At 37.3% G+C, this 24358-nt stretch overlaps 1 protein-coding gene across 2 annotated transcripts in view; it reads left to right on the top strand.

The window, feature by feature from the left end:
* The window catches only part of LOC117990041 (opioid-binding protein/cell adhesion molecule homolog), a 93304-nt gene that overhangs the window by 205 nt on the left and 68741 nt on the right, over positions 1–24358 (top strand). The window contains exons 2-3 of one of the 2 annotated variants that reach the window (XM_034977480.2): positions 19459–19491; positions 19851–20015. In XM_034977480.2, the coding sequence (XP_034833371.1) occupies positions 19910–20015 (106 nt within the window). In that variant the 5' untranslated portion in view covers positions 19459–19491; positions 19851–19909. Of the gene's footprint in view, positions 1–19458; positions 19536–19850; positions 20016–24358 lie in introns of both variants that reach the window. The other variant, XM_034977479.2, reaches the window with a different exon arrangement.

The raw sequence follows: 24358 nt of genomic DNA, 5'->3' as shown, positions 1-24358 counted from the left end.
AAAGTTTATTATTAGAGAAAGTTTTTTATTATAGTCAACTTTTTTATGTGACATCGCAATTGTTTTGATAACTATGTAACCCTAGATGTTTTTAATAAATTGTTATATATGTCCGTCCTTATAAAATTTACATACATGACTTATTATACCACGCTACCTATAATATAGCATGCCTTTACGGTCGAAGACAATTTATCAATTGTGAGCTTATTAAAAAAATTGTTTAATTTTATTTTATACAAAGGAAAGCGTGTCCTTACCTGTCTACATAACACGTGTTGTTTAAGTAAGATTAAATCTATAATTAGGGATGAATTAAATAATTTAGATTCATTTAGGCTGAAGCATATTCAGTTAAGATTTAAGATCAACAACAAATCTTATGACTCTAACTGAATCTAGAATAGGTATTTATTAATTTAATCGATGTTAAAGCCTAAGTTAAAGATTTATCTAAGTAAGTACCTACTTACTTTGCTTAGGCGGACAATTAATTCAATGTCGTTTATTATTTTGTTAAAAAAGATTTAGCGTTCCGTTATATTATATGTATAATGTATATAATATATGGAAGTCAATGTGAGTTTCAAGTTTCAACTAAGAAGATCATCGGCTTACCACTGCGTAGAGCGTACCTTTTTTTTTTTAAATTATAGACTAGGACTCGGCTGCTATCAGACCTGCTGGCAAATGATGATTCAGCCTAAGATGGAGCGCGCTTGCCTAGAAGATGGCTATTATGGCAAAACAGTCATATCAATCGTCAATCACCGGCAACTTTTTCTAAGTAAGTATGTATATTACCCTTGGTAAACATGATAATGTCTACAATAATAATTATTTTAATATGTAAGTATCCTACTATAAAGCGGTATGCTTTCATAGTTTGTACGTATAGGCGTAATCTCCAGACTCCAGAACTAATGGATCGATTCTGATAATTCATTCACTGATGGATAGCTATCAATATGCCAGAGTCCTATCCCATTCCCTACCATAACGTATGTTTGTTTGTTAGTTTATTGGTTTGCCCTTCAAAGTTCAATCACGTTGCAACGGAGAAATGGATCGACGTGATTTTTTGCATGGATACATCCTTAGTTAAAGAAAGAGTAAACCTAAAGAGGACATATGCTATTTTTTATCTCGGAAAAACAAAGGGTTCCCAGAGGATTAATAAAAAATCTAAATCCATGCAAATGAAGTCGCAGGCAAAAAATATAGTCTTTCCACTTTCCGCTTTAAACATAACGTTTGTGCTAGGAGTTAGGTATATCTTGGTAGGAATGCTACGGGTGTGGTTTGAACTTTGACTCGACGATCTTATGGATTTCAGTCCGCACCTCGACCTTTGAGCTATTGAGGCTTAATGATTAATTCATTGATCGACTATCCAGTCTCGATTAACATATTAATCTGAAAGAGTTAAGTATATCATATAATAACTGCACCTACATAATAATATATTCTATGGAATTAAACAATATTCGCTAAGAAATTCCTTATATGTTATAAATAATGCTGAACTGTCTCAAAAGCAGACTTCTTGTGGATATTCTACTTATTTCCTCGAGTCATTCATATACCTGTATTCTTATTTTGCCTCTCAAAGCTCTCTCTGCATGAGTGTAACTTCCACTTTTACAACCCATTGATAAAGTAGTAAAATATGATAACATTTTAATGTATTAGCTTTGACGACTTTATCAAATAGTCTCATAAATAAAATTGATTGTGTCGTGAAAATCATAGATGATCACTTTTGTGATTGGGATAATAATAATTAGTGGGTACTCTCTCACTACCTATTATCCATCCAGTTGTGCATCCGGACTTGGGATTGGGATCAGAGTTTTGACGACCTCCCTGGCGCAGTGGTGAGTGCGGTCCTATTAGTGGGAAGTCCCGCGTTCGATTCCTGGCAGGGGTTTGGAATTTTATAATTTCTAAATTTCTGGTCTTGTCTGGTGGGAGGCTTCGGCCGTGGCTAGTTACCACCCTACCGGAAAAGCCGTGCCGCCAAGCGATTTAGCGATAAAATCACGTCAATCCGTAGCTCCGTTGCGACGTGAAGGACAAACCAACAAAACAACAAACCAACAAACACGCACACTTTCGCATTTATAATAAGGGTACTGATTTAACGCACGCACCAGAAACACATCGTGTAGCCTTAATTAATGATCATCGTTAACGGTCGCGTTAAATTAATATTAATAACACAATAAAATATGTAGAAATCATTTATTCGTTATAATGACAATGACATTGTTCTCTTTTTTATAAACTAAGAAAAAGAGGTTTACATATGTCACACCTCCCTTCTTAAACAATAACATCCCTTACTATCTTAACTAAGTATATAAATCATCGATGCCAAAACGTCTTGGCGGCCCTCGTTTACGAACATACTCGCGATGCGCCCTGTCCACTACAGCTAACTCGGGCTGCTGGCTAGTGCTGGGCTCAGGCACCGCGCGACCGTTAATTAAATAATAAATAAATAATAATAATAATAATCGACCGTTAATTAAATAATTAATCGTTATTAATTTAATAATAAATAAATAATAATAATAATAATCGTTTGTGATAGGTACCTCTTGTGATAAACGTCAATCAAGCAGTTGCAAAAAGGTTAAAGTTGATCAGTTCAACGAATGAACCAATTTGCGTATTGAGCAATCAGTACCCTTATTATAAATGCGAAAGTGTGTTTGTTTGTTGGTTTATTGGTTTATTGGTTGGTTGGTTTGTTGGTTTGCCCTTCAATCACGTCGCAGCGGTGCAACGGATTGACGTGATTTTTTGCATGGGTATAGATAAAGACCTGCAGAGTGACATAGGTTACTTTTTATCCCGGAAAATAAAAGAGTTCCCATGGGATTTTTAAAAAACGTAATTCCACGCGACGACGTCGCGGGCTTTAGCTAGTAGTAAATAAAGGTCAGAATTTCGAATTTCTCTTGCAAAGGAGTGTTACAGATATTTACTAAGCCTTTAATATAAATTCAAGTTAATGGAAAATCGGTGTTTCTGTGTTAAATGACCAAGTGCAAAACTTTCAGCTTGGCCTATATTAAAAGCATTCAATTTTTTACATTTATTTTAGCATAACCTTATTTCAAATTCAAAAGCCAGCCCCTTCATCTACATTTTCCTATTTCGCCGGATGTTAAGTATTACTTTATACCGAGTAATACTTTATTCAAATCTTTTCATTTCAAAGAAGGTTCTCGAGATTAGAAAACACAAGTGCCACCTCAGATTTCGTTGCGAGTGGGTGCTTGCTCCTTAAGTATAGCCCATTTACTTGGGCTCGCTTTAGATATCATGCCAATATAAGCCTGTTTGAAGGACGTAATTATTAATTATCACAGAATAAGGGTGCTGTTTGTTTGGCTTATAGGCACTTGCTTTGTTTTTGAGAAGTATTTTGTTTTCAATTTTAACAATATTGGGGGGCTGAAATTATATTATACAGTACGCGGCCGAAAGTAATGTACATCGACCTTTAGAAGGAGATAGCAGATTTGTAGAGTACTCGGTCGTTAAGAGCGACAAAACGTCATATAGGTATGAGTAACAGAGACAACGTCTCTCTACTATTTGTACTGGAGTACACCATCTTCATTATTTTATCAGCCTGTTATCCTGTCATCCACTTTTGAACACAGAACTTCTCTATTGCGCACCACGACCCTCCCACACCGCCCTCTTTATAATATAGCCAGTCCATCGTGCCGAAGATTGAAGTCGAAGAGTATAAGGATAACTCTCATTCATGTATGTTTCCTCAGGATCTTATACTTCACTGTTAATGCATGTGAATTTTTAATTGCTTAAAACGCACATAACTTAAAAAAAACGGCCAAGTGCGAGTCAGGCTCGCACACCGAGGGTTCCGTACTAGAGTCGTATTTTTTGACATTTTGCACGATAATTCAAAACTATGATGCATAAATATAAATAAAAATTACTTTTAGAATGCACAGGTAAAGCCCTTTTGTATGATATCCTACTTGTAAAGTTATCTTACTTCGAAAATTGAAAATACTAATTATTAGTTCATGACCACAATTTTTTTTTTGTGTGATGTAATTCACGGATTTCAGATTTTTCCCCTTATGTCTGCTATAAGATTCACCTACCTGACTTTAAGTCAACGGGTAGTACCCTGTAGGTTTCTTGACAGACCGACAGACAGACAGACAACAAATTGATCCTTAAGGGTTCCGTTTTTCCTTTTGAGGTACGGAACCCTAAAAATCGAATAAATAGTCTCAAATAAAGACTAACTCCACCTGTACATGTAATCTTGGACGTGATAACAAAACCAAGGAATGTTAACGGCCATAAATACACCCAGTTCTGACACTGAACGTTATAACATACAACAGTTTACGGGATACGGGCATGAGTCGACTGTTAACCCTTGTCAGAAGTTTTTCAATTAGATTGGCGTGATAACACGTACTACGAGAAATAGTAATTTACTGTGGAGAAGTTGAGGAAGAAAACTTCTTGAGTGATCATTGTAGGTATGTGAGTGAGGTTATACGGTGTGGTAAAATTTTGTAAGTATGGGATTAGTTTGGAAATAGTGTACTATTACGGTTTCTTTATCGGTTTTCCGAAAATAATAATAAAAGTTTAGGAAAAATCTGTGTGAAAATTGAGTATTTTTTCTGAGTTGCGTGTCGGCTTTTTCAAAGTTTTTTTTTAGAATAAATATGGCGAGCAAACGAGCAGGACCTGCTCGTATAGGGTATACTCCCTTACTTCTACAGTACGCGACAGGTCGAGATGACAATCGAAGAGAATGCCCCGCACACCTGCATAGCCTTTACGCTAATCTGGTGTGGGCGAGCGAGGGTGACGTGCGGGTGTGCGGGACATACCCCGATTGCTATGTCGATCCGTCGCAGACCTTCCTCTATTGTAAAATTAAAAAATTCTAGAACCAGCACTTAGAACAATACAATTAGGACTAAAATTATTGTGACCATCTACAATCTACTAACTCATAAGCTATAATCGATCAAGTTACTGATTAACTTGGTAGGTACCTATAAACTCTACACAATTCATTTGCAAAAACAACATTGTTTATTCTGAATTTTAGATTTCAAATCAAGATACGGAAACAACTAATAAAATTAATCACCTACTTAATATAGAGCCTCAATAGCTCAATCGGTAAAGGAGTGGACTGAAAACCGAAAGGTCGACGGTTCAAAACCCGCCCGTTGCACTATTGTGGTACCTACTCCTAGCACGAGCCTGACGCTTAGTTGGAGAGGAAAGGGAAATATTAGTCATTTAATATGGCTAATATTCTTTGAAAAAAAATTAATAAATTGGATAATTTCCTTTGTTTTATAACGCCTAACTCACCTAAATAGATTTCATCTTCCCAACATTTCTTCGTAATAAAGCTTTGAAAGGAATAATTGGATCCTTTCCGAGAGTTAGTTTCTTTATAAACAATGTTTCAAAAGATCTAAGGCAGGGTTGAAAGTCAAGAACAACTTCAAAAACTTTCTTGTGAATAACTTACAAAAAGTGGATTACTAAGTTGTAAGTATCAAAATACCACTTTAACTCTACAGTGGCTCTCTGAAAGTAGATAGTTCTTTTCAAGTCGGGTCAATTTAAGCCTGAAAAATAAAACTTTAAATCTTATATATACTTACTTATATCTACTTCTTAGTTTTTATGTATTTTTATTTATATAATTAGTTATTATGTGTATTTTATAAAAAAAGAAAAGTCCTGCCTCACTGACTAAATCAATACCAGAACCGCTTGTTTTGGCTTTCTTTATAATTTATGAAGACATTGACATTTATGAATCATAAATTTCAATATTTAAAACATTACGCATATTGTACTTAAATGCGAATTTGAAATGTTTCTTGGTTTGTCCTTCAATCACACCGCAATGGAGATAGGGATCTAATTGATTTTTTGCACGAATATAGTTAAGTCCTGGAAAGTAACATAGGATACTTTTTATTCCGGAATACAAAAGAGGATTTTGTAAAACTGATTCACAGTCGTCTTTATGTGACGATTCAATAAAGCAATGCCAATGCCTTGCCAATGTTAAAATTTCAATAGTTCAAAAATATTATTTTATTTGATGAGAGAACTGCTTTACTTACAATAATAAAACTGTTCAGAAAACACAACGCATTATGTAAATAGCAATATAATATGGGTTTAAACGATAATGAAACTAATTCCAACGGTCAGTTTAAACAACATAAACTGTTAAACAGTAAACTGTAAAGTAAATTGACTCTATTATCAATTGTCGTATTGACTTTACAGAGAAATGGCCAACTGTGCTAATTAGTGATCTCATTTTACCGGAAATTGACTTTAAAATTTGCTTTCCTGTAATTATAAATTTACAAACAGACTGAACATTTCATTAACAACGACATTGTTCTGTTGATTGGGTCTTTTAATCAGCAACTCTACATTGAAGTTTAATAAATTATATTGACGAGGAAGAAATTAATTTAAAATTTTGAAACGGTCTTTTGTACAAATTATTACAATAGAATTCTGAAAATAAATGCTGAATAATAAAGGTAAGAGGTGGCGCTTAGAATAATTTGACTTTGTCATAAAATAATAATTTTCTAGTTTTTCATAATAGGTATATTATACATTATATACATATATCACACACCGGCTTTTCTCACGTGTTTATTCGACGTCAGCACGACTGGTTTCGAACCCATCCGGAGTCCTTTTCACAGGGACTCAGTTCGCGCACGCGTCGCGGTTGTGACTGCGCGGTGACACCGCGGTGCTGCGGTGACACGTGAGCGAACTGAGTCCCTGTGAAAAAGGACCCCGGACGGGTTCGAAACCAGTCGGGTTAATATTCGGAATAGTATTAGAAATCGCGTCATGCCAGACACTTAGTTTCGTGGCAACCCCCTGCCAGACGCCCTTAAAGTTTAAGGGTGTCGTGCAGGGGGTTGCCACGATACTAAATGACTGGCAAGTCATGACGTGATATCTAATACTATTCCGAAGAAAATATAAAAAATTGACTTCATACTCCCAAAGCCAACATGATCCAAACTTCATAGTAGCTGATCGTTTCTCCGTGTTGGGGACAATACGCAGAGAAACTTTCAGCTTTTATAAAATAACGAAGGTCTGGCACGGGCTGGCTCTTACATTACATCTAATTTTGCTTTTGTCTTGTTATATCCCAATTAATTCATCGTACGTTTTCGCTCGAAATGAAAGATAAAAATCTGTCGGCTACTAACGCTCGAACAATTAATTAATAATGTAAATGGTATTTTAATGCCACTTTTTATGGAAATGTATCCTTAGGGAAATTGGGTAATTCGTACCAATTTTATAAATCTGCTCCGAGCATTTATTGACACGTCTCTCCGGAGATTGATACGAGAATAAATTATAAGCTTCGGAAAGTAGGATACCGGTTTTAATGAATTTTGATAATTATTAGGCACTTACATAAAGTTTATGGAAAATTCATGAAACAGATATTGTTAATCTTTTGATGCTTATGAATTTATATAAAACTAGATGATGCCTGCGACTTCGTCTGAGTGGATTTCATCATCATCATCATCATCATTATCAACCGATAGACGCCCACTGCTGGACATAGGTCTCTTGTAGGGACTTCCACACGCCACGGTCTTGTGCCGCCTTAATCCAGCGGCTCCCTGTGATTCTTCTGATGTCGTCCGTCCACCTAGTAGGGGGTCTTCCAAAAATGCGTCTTACGGTGCGAGGTCGCCATTCCAGCACCTTGGGACCCCAACGTCTATCGGTTTCACGAACTATGTGCCCTGCCCATTGCCACTGTGTGCCCTTGAGTGGATTTAGGTTTTTCTAAAATCCCGTAGGAACTCTTTGATTTCCAGAATAAAAATTAGTCTATGTCCGTGTCCGGGCATCTCTGAGCCTTTCGTCAAAATTGGATAAACGGATGGGCCGTACCTAAAAATCTGACAGACAGACACACTTTTACATTTATAAAATTAGTATGGATACAGATAAAATCGATAATAATGTAAGAAACTGGATGATTCACTAAATTCTTGCAATATTTTTAAAATTTCGAATTTCACCTTATTATAAGTTTCAACACAATCGAGTTCCGCGTCTATTTTTCGCATCATTAGTTCCAACATCAAAGCAAATCCGATGGTTTATGTTGGCTTTTTGTGTGGTACGATTATAAAAATTCCAGTCGCCCGACCCAAAGTGCTTTAGTAGTTTTATGGATTTATTTAACGATGCCGTAATTGTCACTATTTTAGTAGCATTGAAAATATAATGGACTGGAGATAAAATATATAAAAAACCGGCCAAGTGCGAGTCAGACTCGCGCACCGAGGGTTCCGTAGTATAATCGTATTTTATCGACATTTTGCACGATAAATAAAAAACTATTATGCCTAAAAATAAATAAAAATCTGTTTTAGAATGTACAAGTAAAGCCCTTTCATATGATACCCCACTTGGTATGGTATTCCGGTTTTCAGATTTTTACCCGAATGTCTGCTATAAGACCCACCTACCTGCCAAATTTCATGATTCTAGGTCAACGGGAATCACCCTGTAGGTTTCTTGACAGACCGACAGACAGACAGGCAGACAACAAAGTGATCCTATAAGGGTTCCGTTTTTCCTTTTGAGGTACGGAGCCCTAAAAAGTGAATGGAGTAAATTAACCAAGTTAATAGGAATAACATTCAACTTATTCTTCTTTCGAGTGTTGGGGCAAAAAAATCTTAAGAGACATTTTATAGAATTGAAGTGAAAATATTTTTTTATTCACGTAAACTTTTACAAGTGCTTTTGAATCGTCAAAAGAAACTACTATTTTACCGCAGTTAATTGCTACATCTGGTGACAGAAGGGCTGGCTGATTTTTCGCGCAAAAGATAAGCCTGGTACTTAGTACAGCGCGGAAACGTAGCCAAAAACGTATGAAGGCGCGGGGTTGCCTACATCATACTTAGTAGATATAACTTGGCCTTTCCTTCTTGCTTTTCGTACTACAAAACCCTTGTCCACAGCAAATGTGAAACCTCTCATTACATATTCACATGCGGGAGTTATTACACTGACCAAATGAGTTTATACATAAATGTAATGTATACCTACAGACTTAGGCTTAGTTCACACCAGCCGAGTAGACTGGAGCGGAAGCGCCGCGACTTTCTTGGTAACATTTAGGTAACTACTTACACTAAGGTACATCGCTCACGACGAATTTTTGCAGCGATACGATAGCAATACAGACGCAAAAAGGTGACGATGCATGTAGCGACGCATCGTTGTACGTATACGTAATATTAAAACTAAGTCGTAAATTAAGTCGTAAATTAAAACGACCTGACTATTCATAAGTACTTGTAAAAAGTTTACATGAATTAAAAAACATTCTATTCTATTCTATACAAATGCAAATTGACAAAATGTATCGATACAAGATACGTATGCGACTGTATCACTACAAAAAGTCGCCGTGGGCGATGTCCTATACTTTAGTTATTTTGGCATTACTCCGCTCCGTCTGTATACTTTGGCCCTAATAATAGAAAAGACAAAGAGAATAGTAAATTAGGTCCGGTCCCAGTACGCTAAATAATAATACGTTAAGTCGGCCTTTAGGCGTTGTCCAGATACGGTCAATTTCTCCTAATACTGACTTGTGAACAGCTAAATGCAAAACCGATTGCTTCCAGCTTTCATGAAACTTTGTCAAGTATCAATGCATACGGTTTGAATTTGGCTTTCAAGCCGACAGTATAATTATATTGATAATTATAGTTTGAACTTATACTCGTGTGGTTCGACAGCGGTTGCTACGCAGTTGACACAACTGCAACTGTCGACTGACTATAAGCAGTTCGCGTGCAGTCGGCGTGCAATTCACACACTGCGCCCGTACTAGAAACTGCACGCTGATAACACGCAAACTGCACTATCGGTCGGTAGTTGTGATGCATTTTATGTCGACTGCAATAAAACTGCATACTAACTGCAATTTCGCAGTTGACTTGCAATTCAAATGCAGTCCATCTACGTGCAGTCTCAATGGCCAGAATTACGACGCAAATAGAGAGAAAGAGAGAGTAAAACTGCAGCCATACCTGCGCGTCATGAACGCGGGATGCGGGAGCGTCCACTGCGCAAATATTCAAATCTATACGTACACACCTGTGCGACTGTTGTAGTGGCGTAGATGTGCATAATATCGTCCTAATATTTAGAGCAGTGTGTGGCCGGAGAGGGCAACATCGCGGCAGCGCGAAAAGATAAGTGATGAACAGCGCGAGGAGCATAGTGTGGCCGGGGGATAAGAGTAGACACCAAGTCGCGCGAAGAATTCGGCCATTTTGAACAAGCTTTAGAGTGCATTCATTCGGCACACAGTTTGTGTTTTACGTTTTATTTATGCTAACTTCATAACATAGTTTCTATGAGTTTAGGTGGGCTTTGTTAAAGCTTTGTAATGTTGTATAGAAGTTCACTTTGTTTGTAGTGTTGTAATCGTATTTACTTAGTTAATTTATGCGTGCCTCCGGCTATGGAATGAGTTAGAATAATATGCCTCGCAACGAATGGAAGACAAAGAGAAAATTATTTGTTTGTTAAAATAATATTAATATAATGAATACGAGAGCTCCGTTGTTCCAATTCCATAAGGCCTGTAAGTGCGAGCGAGAGGTCTGATAAAAATTATTTATGACCCATTTCACACGTTCGTAATGCCCCAACTATACACGCAGTCACCGATTTTGTAGAATCACTGTGAAAGAACTACGCCTCGACTCTATCAGTGTGCGCTGCCCCTTAGAGGTATCTTGCAGCATGCAGTACAAGCGAAGCACATAATGACTGTAAACAGTCTGCTATAAATTCTGGTAGCGCTCTCCTTATCAACGTAATTTACTGCTAATGCTTGTAAATATAATTACTACAAGTTATATATCCTACTGAATATTCGTAGTACGTGATATCTCATGATGGGTCATGACTCATGGGAGACTAGACTTAATTAATTAATATTTTATTTACAGTCTAGCTGTTAAAGGGCATTGAATCATAAACGTATTAGAGAAGACTAAAATAGATAACTAAGTATTTCTTTTAACTACTTATTTAACATTTGCTATTCTACTTATCATTCCATCGGAAAATTACAAGGATACTTGGTGAGGCACATCCAAAGCCTTCCAAAACCTCATCCATTTTGCAAATAAAATACCTACTAAAAAAAGTCCGGTTGTTCCGGATAATAAACTGGTGGTTTTTGTAGAAATTTTGCTAAGCAAATTAAATTTTATTATTAAGTACAACAGCATCCAAACCCACTTGCCAACTCACTTCCAGCTGCCCCATGAGTAAAAAGATTAAAACGAGCTGATGTGCTCGATATCTGATGGACGTTGGAGCAGTGGCCAATGGCTCCCTCGTTACTCAATACCAAATTTAGCACAAAAAATCTGCTTATCCTATTTTATACGTAAGCTCGTTGATTTTTTTTTATTTATCATCATTATTTTCATACGTTCGGTAGAGGTATCCGGGATCGAACCCCGGACCCCCGGAAAATAGGAGGCTAACGTACTAGGCTATAACCGATTTAAATATAGGTGGTCCTAGAATGTTTTGTCCCTATTTGTGCGTTTTCCTTTTTCTGTTATCAGCGGTATTATCCAATGAAATAGAGCCTCAATAGCTTAACGGGTAAAGGAGTGGACTGAAAACCGAAAGGTCGACGGTTCAAACCCCGCCCGTTGCACTATTGTCGTACCTACTCCTAGCACAAGCTTGACGCTTAGATGGAGAAAGAGGGGAATATTAGTCATTTAACATGGCTAAATATTGTTTAAAAAAAATGTGGATTATAATTAATACTTACTACATTTCATTATTGTTCAACACTCATTTAAAAGTGTAAATTCCGCTCTATAGACTTACTAGCTGATGCCCGCGACTTCGTACGCGTGGATTTAGGTCATTAAAAATCCCGTGGGAACTCTTTGATTTCCCGGAATGAAAAGTAGCCTATGACCCTTTCCCGGTCTTAAACTATACCCATGCAAAAAATCACGTCAATCCGTTGCTCAGTTGCGACGTGATTGAAGGTTAAACCAACAAACAAACACACTTTCACATTATTATAATAGGAGTAGTAATTTCATGTAACCAATAATTATTTTACTGTTGTTGATAAACACATCTTTAGTAGATGTTATTAACTTCAATACAATGCTCATACGACACTCAAATCTGAGGAGTACCTATTGTGGATTAGAGATAATGGCCTCTTAACCTTCTAAGGGACAAGTCGCGATTAGTGAAGATATCAGTAACACTCTACTCTTTATTATAGGAGATTACAAACTTCTATAATATAATAGACTAGCTGATGCCCGCCACTTCGTCTGCGTGGAATTAGGTTTTTTAAAAATCCCGTGGAAACTCTTTTATTTTCCGGGATAAAAAGTAGCATATGTAACTCTGCAGGTCTTTATCTATACCCATGCAAAAAATCACGTCAATCCGTTGCACCGTTGCACCGTTGTGACGTGATTGAAGGACAAACCAACAAACCAACAAACCAATAAACCAATAAACCAACAAACAAACACACTTTCGCATTTATAATAAGGGTAGGTACTGATATTTTATCCAAGATAACTCATCACAGAGAGCGTTTCTACAACATCGATATTAGTATCGCTTGCTGAAGTTATCGTGGTATCGCTTGTTGGTTTGTTGGTAAGTCCTTCAATCACGTCGCAACGGTGCAACGGATTGACGTGATTTTTTGCATGGGTATAGATAAAGACCTGGCGAGTGTCATAGGCTATCAGCTAGTCAAGAAATAATTTTGAGAAATTCCAACGGTATCCTTGAGCCTAAATTCACGCGCAAAGTTGCAGGCGTCAGCTACTAATAAAAATAATGTAATTTGTTAAAAATTTATATAAAAATAATTTTTATAAAAATAATGTAAAATGGTTTGTGCTCATTTATCTAACTCACTTACTTAGTTTGTGAAATTAAAATTAATGTTAGAAAAAAATCGTAGCTTGCGTAAGAAAAAATGCGAAGATAAGATAAATGTAGCCAATAAGTGATAAAATAATTGTCTTGTTTTGAAACAAAATATAAATTTAGTTTCAGTATAAACAGATGTCCGCAGCATCAAAGAGTTAATTATCTAAGAATAAAACACGGGAATGGCTCCCTTGGGAATCGTTTGCTCGTGTTTCTTTTTTTATTTCGGTCCTCGGTTACGGGGAAACGCACTGGTATGTAGGTATGTGTGTGTTCATCACTTGCTGATCGCAGATTACTGCCGTTTGGTAACGCACGTGCACGTGCGATAAGTTTTTACCGCACGTGCTGTGCACAGCGTTTTTCAGTGTGCATTGACAAGGGAATGTTTACCCGTGTTTTTCTTTTTTATTTCGGTTCTCAATTACGAAGTAATGCACTGATGAGTGATGCACATGCGTCTATGTCAGGTGTCTGTGTTCACCCCCGTGCTGATTGCAGATTTCAGCCACTCTTATACCGTACGCGCCAATGCAAAGATTCTTCAGTATCTACTGAAAATGCAGGGCGTTGTTTGCACGTTTTTTTCTTTATTACTTCGGTCCTCGGGTCCTCCCTCGGACCTACAAAAAAACGCACTAATCTACTTATGTCACTTTCCAGGACTTTAACTCGGTATATAAAGGTAAAATACCACGCCGATCCGTTGCTCCGTTGCGGCGTGATTGAAGGACAACCCAAAAAACAAACACACTTTCGCATTAATCGCATTATGTCGTGAAAAAATTATCACTACTCCTTAATTAATCTGATTTGTTTATTGATACGATATTTATCATTACTCAATAATTTAATCTGATTGGTTTTTTGTGACAAATATTTTTTGCAAATAAATTATTAATTTATTTTTGCCAATAAATATTATTTATTAAGTAATTATTATTATTGAACACATTTCTGCCTTGCTTCGCTTAGGTGGATACCGGGCTTTAAAGCCGCTGCCTACTCCAGGGCGGTCGCTAAAAATTTATTTACATGGGGGCGTACTGAAAATATTAGTCGCATTTTCAATACTGAAAAATGTATTACGTTCTGTCTGTGGCTGTGCGGCTCGCCTCTAGTGTGTGTTCATCATAAATTACGCTCCGTTAAATGACATGAGGGGCAATTATGGCGGTTTCAGTATTTAATATTAAATGAAAATGTACGCTAAAATTAACCAAGCGTAGGTATTCATGATCATTGTGGTATCTTAAAATTTATGAAAAATATTTTTATTATTTGTTTATATCATCATTATCAACTGATAAACGTCCACAGCTGGACCTATGACGCTTGTATCTTGTAGGGACTGCCACACGCCTGACGCTACGGTCACGTACCGCCTGAATCCAGAGTTGGAAGACCCCCTATTAGCTGGACGGACGACATCAGACGAGTCGCACGGAGCCGCTGGATTCAGGCGGCGCAAGACCGTGGCGTATGAAAGTCCCTACAAGAGACCTATGTCCAGCAGCAGACGTCTATCGGTTAGTAATGATGATGATGATGAACGTAATAACTATGCATTAAACCTATTTATATAGCGATAAAACGATTCACAAGATTTCGCTTCTTGATATCCCTCAAGAGGCGTTGATATAATAAAACAGTTTCCATATTTTACGACGGCTGGCAAACTTCCTAACCTACATTATGCGCTACAGGCGAAGGGACTGGACGAAATTCTATTGTCCCCCTTTTGATAGGGCATTCTGTAGTCCGAAGCTTTTTACTTGCAAATTTTGTTACGTAATACTCTCTGGTCTTGGGAACTTTAACCAAATCGATACCTTTAGCATAGCTATACGTTAGTAGCTGAGTGAAATCCGTACAGTAGGTACGATTATATATAATATCTGTCCCGGCTTTACTCACGTGTTTGGTCGACGTTAGCCCGACTAGTTGCGCACCCATACGATGATGGAAATGATGATGATGATGATGGATGATGATGTATAATGGAAATCACTCACGATAGTTTAAACGCTAAAGTAGGTACGATCTTCAAAATAAAGTGACGACCTCCCTGGCGTTGTGGTGAGTGCCGTGAGTGGTATAAGTAGGAGGTCCCAGGTTCTATTCCAGGTGCAATTTCAGAATATGGTTAAGAATAACTTTTTTATTGCGAGATAGGCTTGCACACCACAAACAAGCTTTTTTTTTCTCGTAAAGTACCGACAACAGCACCTACTTAACTACCATTACAATCTAGCATATGAGAGGCTAACAAGCAATATTATATTAACCTAAACTTATAAACGTACTTAGGTGTACCTAAGAATCGGTCCATTGACTTATTTTAGTTTATAGTTAAGATACCTTATTGGAAGACACTTTGTTCTTGTGTTCTTTACATTGCACTAGGACTATGCTTTCACTTTGTTCGTGTGTTCTTTGAGTTGCACTAGCACTACACTTAAAAACAAACAAGCTTGATTAAAAGCAATGAAGAGGTTTAGGTTGCTTGGAGCGCGCGGTTGGACACTCTGGCCTTGAAAGTATTTGGGTTATACGTTGCAGGAATCACGGATGCTGGAAGGGCATTCCACACTTTAGCGGTTTGTATTAGAAACGTTGATCAAATCATTTCGTGTGACTAATTAGACGTCAACCACATAAGGTTGCGAACGTTCGGGGTTTCTCGCTGTTCTGTGGTAAGATGGAGAAGAAGGAAAAAGGTCGTGAAGTTCCTGAGCACATTCTCCAAAGTATGCCCGATAAGCAGGCGACATTGCGTTGGTACTGTGAGCTATGCAATTTCGTCTGTATAAGTGATTAATCGCCAAACTTTTCAGGTACGGAAATTTATAAGTCCCGCAAATTGCTATTGCGCTGGAACGATGACTCATTAACATCGAAATGACGTCATTTTGACGTCTGCCGAAAAAAAATATACCATCAGCTCGAAACTTCAGTCTAGTGCTGACGTCACTAAAATGGCGGCCACGCGCATTAGCAATTTACTTATATCGAGTCTAATGCATAGAGTTGGTAGTGACTTATTTAGCAAGGGGTTTAAAGTTCCAATTTGAAATTCAGGCTCAAAGATAACAATCACAGACTAAGATTTTTTTTTCTATTTCCTATAATTCGACACACATAAAATATTATATTGTGTAACATTTGGTATGTTCTCACAATATAAAGCCAACATTTGTGCCGAAAAAATAAACCGTATTCTTTTCATATTTTTATCTAAGAGTTCTAAGACACATTTTGTATTAACCGACCTTGTATGTAATCTAAGGCATTGTATATTATCACATAAAAACGCCTAACCATTTACAAAATATCGCCAGTTAGTTGCGAAATAACGCCAACAGGTTTTATTTAGTGGCGTAATCTCGCCGTAAAATGTATTACAGGTGTAGGTACCTGCGCTGTAATCTATCGCCCCTTTGTGTAAGAAAATACAAATGTTCAACTTAGGAAGAATAGAGGATTTTGTGTTAACTCGTGAAAATATAAAAAAAAAATCCTACTTATTCAATTTTTTATTTATTGTATTTTCTTTTTCAACATTTAATACATCACTGAGATCATTAAAGTGCCTGAAATATAGAACTAACTTGGGAAAGAAAAAAACAACAAGAATTTGTTTACTAATAAACGTAGTTTTCCACGCAACTCGTGCACAATTTTTAGTCATGAGTTCTTAATTTGGGCATTTTACTAATCCGGCGCGTGAGAAAGAGATCAAGAGTGAGATCCAGCGCGTGCCAGACCTTCCTTATTTTATAAAAGCTGAAAGTTTATCTGCGTATTGTCCCCAACACTGGAAGGAACGTTTGTTTGAATGTTTGTTAGGATCATGGTGGCTTTGGGAGATGACAGGTAGGTAATAAAGGTGTAAAAAAATCTTACAAAGTATAAAGTCTAATTTTTTAAATATTTTCTTCGGAGTTGTATTAAAAATCACGTCATGCATTGCCAGACACTAGTGTCGTGGGAACCGCCAGACACCCCTAAACGTCAATAACTTATTAAACTATCAGGTGAGATTGCAGTCAAGGGCTAACTTGTATCTGAATAATAATAAAACTTTATTTATTTATTCGCACATTCAAACGAGACGTAAGTGTAAGACGTAAATTGTGTATTTCGTAAGAATGTAAGGTTTCCATACGACGAAACCAACTTTGCGATTCAATTATTTTTACTTTATAATTGGAAATAAAAAAACATGTTTTACTTCAAAGTAGTAGAAAATGTATGCAAAGTGAATAGCTTCAAAGTTACCTGTGCCGTCTTATTACACGCCTCGCGCCGCGTTCTCCGCTTTGAGGAGCCGAGTTAATTACGTTAATTAACATTGTTTAAAATTGTCTCCAGAAGAGACTTCTTATGAAGTACCTACGTACTATAAGTAGACGATTCGCGCGAGTTTCGTAGAGCGTATTAGCTCTTCTCTGCTGTTATAAAATTATTATTGTAATACATAGTTTCGTTTTCTTCTTTTTTTTATTGAAATTCTCTTTCAGATTATAACATTTTTAAATACTTACGAGTTACGAGTATCTTTGCAAAAGACAAAACAAATCAAGCGTCGCGTCACAGGACGCTCATTGTGTCTCAGATAAGATTTTATATAAAACTAGCTGCCCCGGCGAACTTCGTACCGCCTAACAGTCGATTCTTTTCCAGGATTTTTTAAAATTTTTTTCTCCGTAAGATCCATCCCCGTACGTCAAGAAATATTATAAAAAAGAAATAGCGAAATCAGTTCAGCTGTTCTCGAGATTTGCGATCAGCAACACATTCAGCGATTCATTTTTATATATAGAGATTAAAAAAACTGTGGATTTGTGGTTACATCATACAAAAAAATCAAAATGTGTTAATGAACAAATAATTAGTGTTTTCAATTTTTAAAGTAGGTAAGATAACTATACCAAGTGGGGTATCATATGAAAAGGGCTTTACTTGTATATCCTAAAACAAATTTATTTTTATTTTTATGAATAATAGTTTTTGATTCATCGTACAAAATGTCGAAAAATATACCCGAGCACGGAACCCTCGGTGCGCGAGTCTGACTCGCACTTGACCGGTTTTTCCTCATTTTACTCGCCGGAATCTGAACGTATAAAATCCGATAGAAAGCTTCGCTTCAAAAAAAGAATGGATGCCACTGACAGGGGCTAGTCGTCATTCTGGAGTTCTGACACAGTTCTGACCACTCGCAGCTAAGAAGGTGCAAGTGGTCAGAACTCCAGAATGAGGAACCTTCTCACAATCCGTGACATCTCAACTCTCAAATAGGTACCTAGTAGGCACTGCCTTCTGTAGGTACCTTAAGTTTGATCTAAAAGCAAATCACAAGCTTCTTCAGATATTTTCGAAGCTTTTCACTATAACTCCGTTGGCTGGAACGATTTCAAAGCTGTTTGTACCCTCCAGTCGGCTAGTGACACACCCGCATCACGAGTTCACTTCTCTGAGAAGCGAGTTAATTACGTTAATTAACATTGACGATTCGCGCAACTTCATTACAGTTATTATTATTCTCATCGTATAAAACTACTAAGTAGATGATGCCCATGACTTTAACTATCGCACTTCAAAGAAAAATCTAATTCCTTTAAGCTGGGTGGTCCTTTGAAAATAAAATATCCCTATTTCAAGCTTTTTTTAAATAGCGCATTGATGTACTTAATGAAATCCTTCCTTGAATGTCATAAACCGTTCTATGACGTCTTTGAAGAGAAAAAGAAATGTTTTCATAGCTTCAACGGGCCCTTTCAAAATTTTATACGATGCCCTTTTTTATCCCCTGAGTTTAGACATTGGCGGCGGGTCGTGAACGGATCTTTACGTGTTTATTTAGTACGTTAGTTGAAAGTTGATACATTGTTTGTAACGGCCTACTCTGTGTTATATTTTTGCTGACAAGTTTTAAGAAATTACTTAGATATCTTAGTAGAAATTATTCAAGCCAATAACAAAATAACATACTTAAACTTGGTTAAAAATCCATGTCCGTTAAAGTCAGTTTATTAAACACATTACTAATAGATTTTTCATTTTGACAGATTTTCAATACTAGAAATAAATATTATTTGGCAATTGAAAAATCGGCCTTTATGATACAATTTATCTTTATACTTACCTACCATTTAATTTTACTTACTCATTTTATGCACAAATTGATACAGTAATAATCGATATATCCTTCGTCCTCACAGTTTATGTAAACATTTTTTCTGCAGCATGTTAGATTGTTAATTGTAGAAAGATGCGAAAATTATCGGTTCAGTAAAAGAATTTGGATTAAATATACGAAAGTGAAGCTAAGTAAAACTGTTTAACATTTATTATTTGTTACAGGTACCGCTGGTGACTCGAGTCTTCGTCACAGATGTAATTAAAACGATAAGAATGCTCATCTCTCCACAATTTCTTTTGTTGTAGACTCATTTTATTTCCCAGTGTTTCTTGGCTCATTAAAGGAATACGTCCTCGTTCAAAGTTAAATAAGAATAAAAATCACATTAAAATACATTTCAAAGTAATATAGAATGAAGAACCTAATCATTTTCTAATTTCTATAGACTATTTCCTACAATTGGGATTAATTAGGAATCTTTCTTTTAGTTCAGTTGTTATTAATTTAATTTGATAATTATATTTATTCTTCAAATTTAAAAACCCAATAACGGTTTTGTATCGGTATAAAATTTGATATGAATATAATAAAAATACCATCTGTCATCTAACAGGGACGTTCTAATGTTGCCGTCAAAAGTGGATGGCGTGATAGCCAAGAGATTGCGTAGAGATGAGCTGGGCCCATAAAGTGGAACTGTACAACTGCAAGATGCTTCTGACGGTCTATTGCGCGATACTTCTATGGAGGATAGACGGCGTTGTTGAAAGCACTAAAGGTAAGTTTATATTTTTGTTATACTAGAAGAACCCGTTAACTTAGATACCTACTGGTACCTACTGATTCTGAGCAAACCTAAATTTTAGAGTATATCGCATCCTCTTCCTACTAATGTACCTAATATGAAAAGGACAGACACAGTTTGACAGTTTTAAATTTAATTTAGAGCCGTTAAACCACGTGACTTTAGCTGCCAATCTCAAGCCTATTATTTGTAGCGTGCTCTAGATACTCTAAATTTAGTTTAGAGAAAGATAGCAGAATCGGTGCCACTGTGCCATTACAATGCCATAAATTAAGGTACCTAAGTGCCTCTACCAGCTGAGACTCTAAAAACGTCTTAGTAGCAAAAGGGCAATCTCAGTTATGCTAGCGGTAGACTCTATATTATTACGCGTCAGGTTGGAATCGCAAGCGGCCGCCCCCGCGCTAATCCGGTGCGGGCGAACGCGGGTGACGTGCGGGTGTGCGGGGCGTCCCCCCGCCTCATACCTAGATTGCAGTGGCGTGCACATAATTTGAAGCTAGGGTAGGCATTATTTAGTTGCGTTACCTTTTTACTGAGCGTCATGATGAAAAATGAGTGAGAAGCTATTTCAACTTGGGTAACCAGTGCTTTTATTGCTCGCCACTGCTTGATTGCCATCTCGACCTGTCGCGGACTATAGCTAGTGAGATTGACATGCCTCTAGCAGTTAGAGGCATTAAACATGGAAGTCCTGGTACGGAAGTTGTCGGTATCTATATATGTTTTCAGATTTGCTCAATTTCTGACGATCGTTATTGTCGCTCGATGTGCAGTGTTTTGTAAGCTTCTTACCAATACACTTCAGGTTTACGTATGGATATACAAGTGTATTGGTAAGAAGCGGGTTCTTACTTTTTTGCGTTTAAACTATCGTGAGTGATTTCCGATGAGTGAAACGTTATGCCATTACCGCGACGCGTGCGCGAACTGACTCCTTTTGAAAAAGGACCCCGGATGGGTTCGAAACTAGTCGGGCTAACGTCGACTATATACGTGAATAAAGCCGGGTGTGAGATATGTATAACGGGTTCTTACTATCATGTAAGAACCCGTAATTATCTATTTTTAGGGTTCTGTACCTCAAAAGGAAAAACGGAACCTATAAGATCACTTTGTTGTCTGTCTGTCTGTCTGTCAAGAAACCTACAGGGTACTTCCCGTTGATCTAGAATCATGAAATTTCTTAGGTAGGTAGGTCTTATTGCTGGCATTCGGAGAAAAGTCTGAAAACCGTGAATTTGTGGTTAACTCACCCAAAAAAATTAAATTGTAGTCATGAACTAATAATTAGTATTTTCAATTTTCTAAGTAAGATAACTATATCAAGTGTGGTATCATATGAAAGGTCTTTACCTGTGCATTCTAAAACAGATTTTTATTTATTTGTATGTATCATAGTTTTTGAATTATCCTGCAAAATGTCAAAAAATACGACCGTAGTACGGAACCCTCATTGCGCGAACCTGACTCCCACTTGACCGGTTTTTTATTATTTGATATCACATAGTGAGCTAACGATGGACTCTGCTTAAATCAAGCTAACAAAATTAAACAATTTTCTCCATTACGCGCATGCTTCAATTTAAGCCGTATTTTGCGAGGCTTAGCCGTAAAAGGATATTAGTATCGCACTGGACGAGAGCGTCAGGGACTTAAACCATCGCATCAGGCTACGTACATTATTGCATTTCGCATTTTGCATTAAATCGAAATAATATAATATAAAAGGAAAAGGTGACTAACTGACTGCTTACTCTATCAACGCACAGCTCAAAGTGCTGGAAGGATCGGGCTGAAATTGGGCATAGATAGCTATTATGACGTTAACACCTGTTAGGAAAAGGTTTTTGAAAATAACACCCCTAAGGGGGCTGCTATAGGGGTTTTAAATTTGTGTAATCCATGCGGAAGAGGTCGCGGGCATATTCGGGCTAGTCTAAATATATAAAAGGAAAAGGTGACTGACTGACTGACTGATCTATCAACGCACAGCTCAAACTACTAGATGGATCAAGCTGAAATTTGGCATGCAATTAGCTATTATGATGTAAACATCCGCTAAGAAAGGATTTTTGAAAATTCAACCCCTAAGGGGAGTAAAATAGGGGTTTGAAATTTGTGTAGTCCACGCGGACGAAGTCCCGAGCATAGGCTAGTTTGAATAATAAAACCGATTTTTCTGTTTCAAATTTAGGCAGTTAGTTTACCAGGATTTGCAAATGAATGTACTCGTACAAGTTGCAGAAAATCTACAAAATGCACTCAACATAACAGGTAGCCCTGTTTAATAATATATGATGGGCACTAAATAAAAAACAATGAAGCAACTTTATCGCGTAATGTAAAACAACACCCATAAAACCTGTCGCCTAGTGGTAACAAATCAGAACTGTGACATGAGCGTAAAACATTCATGTAGTAGGATCCCGCCGAGGTGTCCTCCAGGGACCAACAAAACGTAACGAACATCTCCCCCTCCTTTTATGTCGCAAATACATTTTTCTGACGGCGGGAAAGGGCGACTTGTCTCTAGATAGATTATTTACGTTCTCTCGCCGCGAAAAGGTATGCTGATTGCTAGTGGCGACCCCTGTCAAGCGGAAAAATTGCAATTACAATGAAGGAAATATGGGCACTACAATGGGCTATAGCTCTCGTCCCGCGAGTAAGGAGAGAATTTTGTCAATGTCAAAAAGTAACGAGGGTGTTCGTTGACCTAGGGCTTTGGGTTTTTGTTTAGGAATAAATGAACATTTCTAGAAATTTTAAAACCATTTTGTAAATAAGTACAATAAAGATATAATTTACCAAGGCTATGCATTTTGTTCTTGAGTATAATGTACACAACGGGTCGAGATGGCAATCGGGGAGGAAGCGCCCCGCACGCCCGCACAGCCCCCGCGCTAACCCGGTGTGGCGAGTGACATGCGGGTGTGCGGGTGGTCCGCCCGCCTCATACACCGAGTGCCATCTCGACCTGTCACGTACTAAAGATACTCACTTGACCGCGAATCTATTTGAACTCTGCTACAAAATTATAAAATACATGTACTTACTTTTACTTACCTACTGTAAAATAAATACATTTTATTTATTTAGTTTATTTCAAAACACAAAAATTACATGTTAAATTAGTTTATTTGTGCCTGCAAGCATCTAACAGCTTGTTTTAACTTTGAGAACTGTACAATGTACATTGCACATCCCTCATCAAGTTAACATAGGTCTAAACATAAAGACGGCTACGGGCTAACTAACACGACAAAGTGTTAGTTAGCCCATTGGTGACGATGCACTGGTCAATTCTAAACTTCAACACATTGCATCAGCGCAAAGTTGCGTGTCTATCGGTATTCTACAGGATATATATTATTTCGGGGAGTGTGCCGAAGAACTTTTCAACCTGGTTTACATCATCCTTCCTCTTTCCTCTCTATTGTCCAGGTTCATTTTTTCCGAGAAACTTCCCCTCCAATCAATCTTGGAAACTCACATGGGAATCCTTTTTGAAGATGCCTGAAAAATACAACCTTTCTCTGCGCAATGGACGTAATTAGCTTTCAGCCATACTAAGCTCATTTCAATACCTCAGCATTTAAAACGAAGTGATTTCAATATATAAATATTAAACACTAGCTGATGCCCGCGACTTCATCCGCGTGGAATTGTTTTTTAAAAATCCCGTGAGAACTCTTTGATTTTCCAGGATAAAAAGTAGCCTATGTCACTCTCCAGGTCTTTATCTATACCCATGCAAAAAATCACCTCAATCCGTTGAACCGTTGCGACGTGATTTAAGGACAAACCAACAAACAAACACACTTTCGCATTTATAATAACGGTACTGATACCCTCTTCCTGCTCTGTACTGAAATAGACTGATACATAGATGTTTTAATCTCGTTTAGCTTTGGTTGGGCACGCCCAAATCAGCACCATTAACATTTATTTGCGCCAGGTCATTAAGATAGAGTCTACAAAAACCAGAATGTAATCCAAGTAACTACGTGTTTTCAGCTCATTCCACCCGTATCGGACGAGCAATTCCAATTTAGCTCAGCACACAATAGGGGTTTCGATGTAAGCCATAAAACTTGCTAAATTATTGCCCGATCGCACTTTATATTATCCGAGTTTGGACTAACAATGCGAAACACTGCAGCTTTTTAATGGGCCTGTATAATATATTACAAATGCAGCAAGGAACCTAGCAAAGTATTCAAAGAGCGGTGAAGGAAAACATCGTGAGGAAACATCGTGCATGCCTGAGAGTTCTCCATAATGTTCTCAAAGGTGTGTGAAGTCTGCCAATT

This window comes from Maniola hyperantus, chromosome 17, assembly GCF_902806685.2.
Source record: "Maniola hyperantus chromosome 17, iAphHyp1.2, whole genome shotgun sequence".
NCBI lineage: Eukaryota > Metazoa > Arthropoda > Insecta > Lepidoptera > Nymphalidae > Maniola > Maniola hyperantus.
This window is presented reverse-complemented; position numbering and strand designations above follow the sequence as displayed.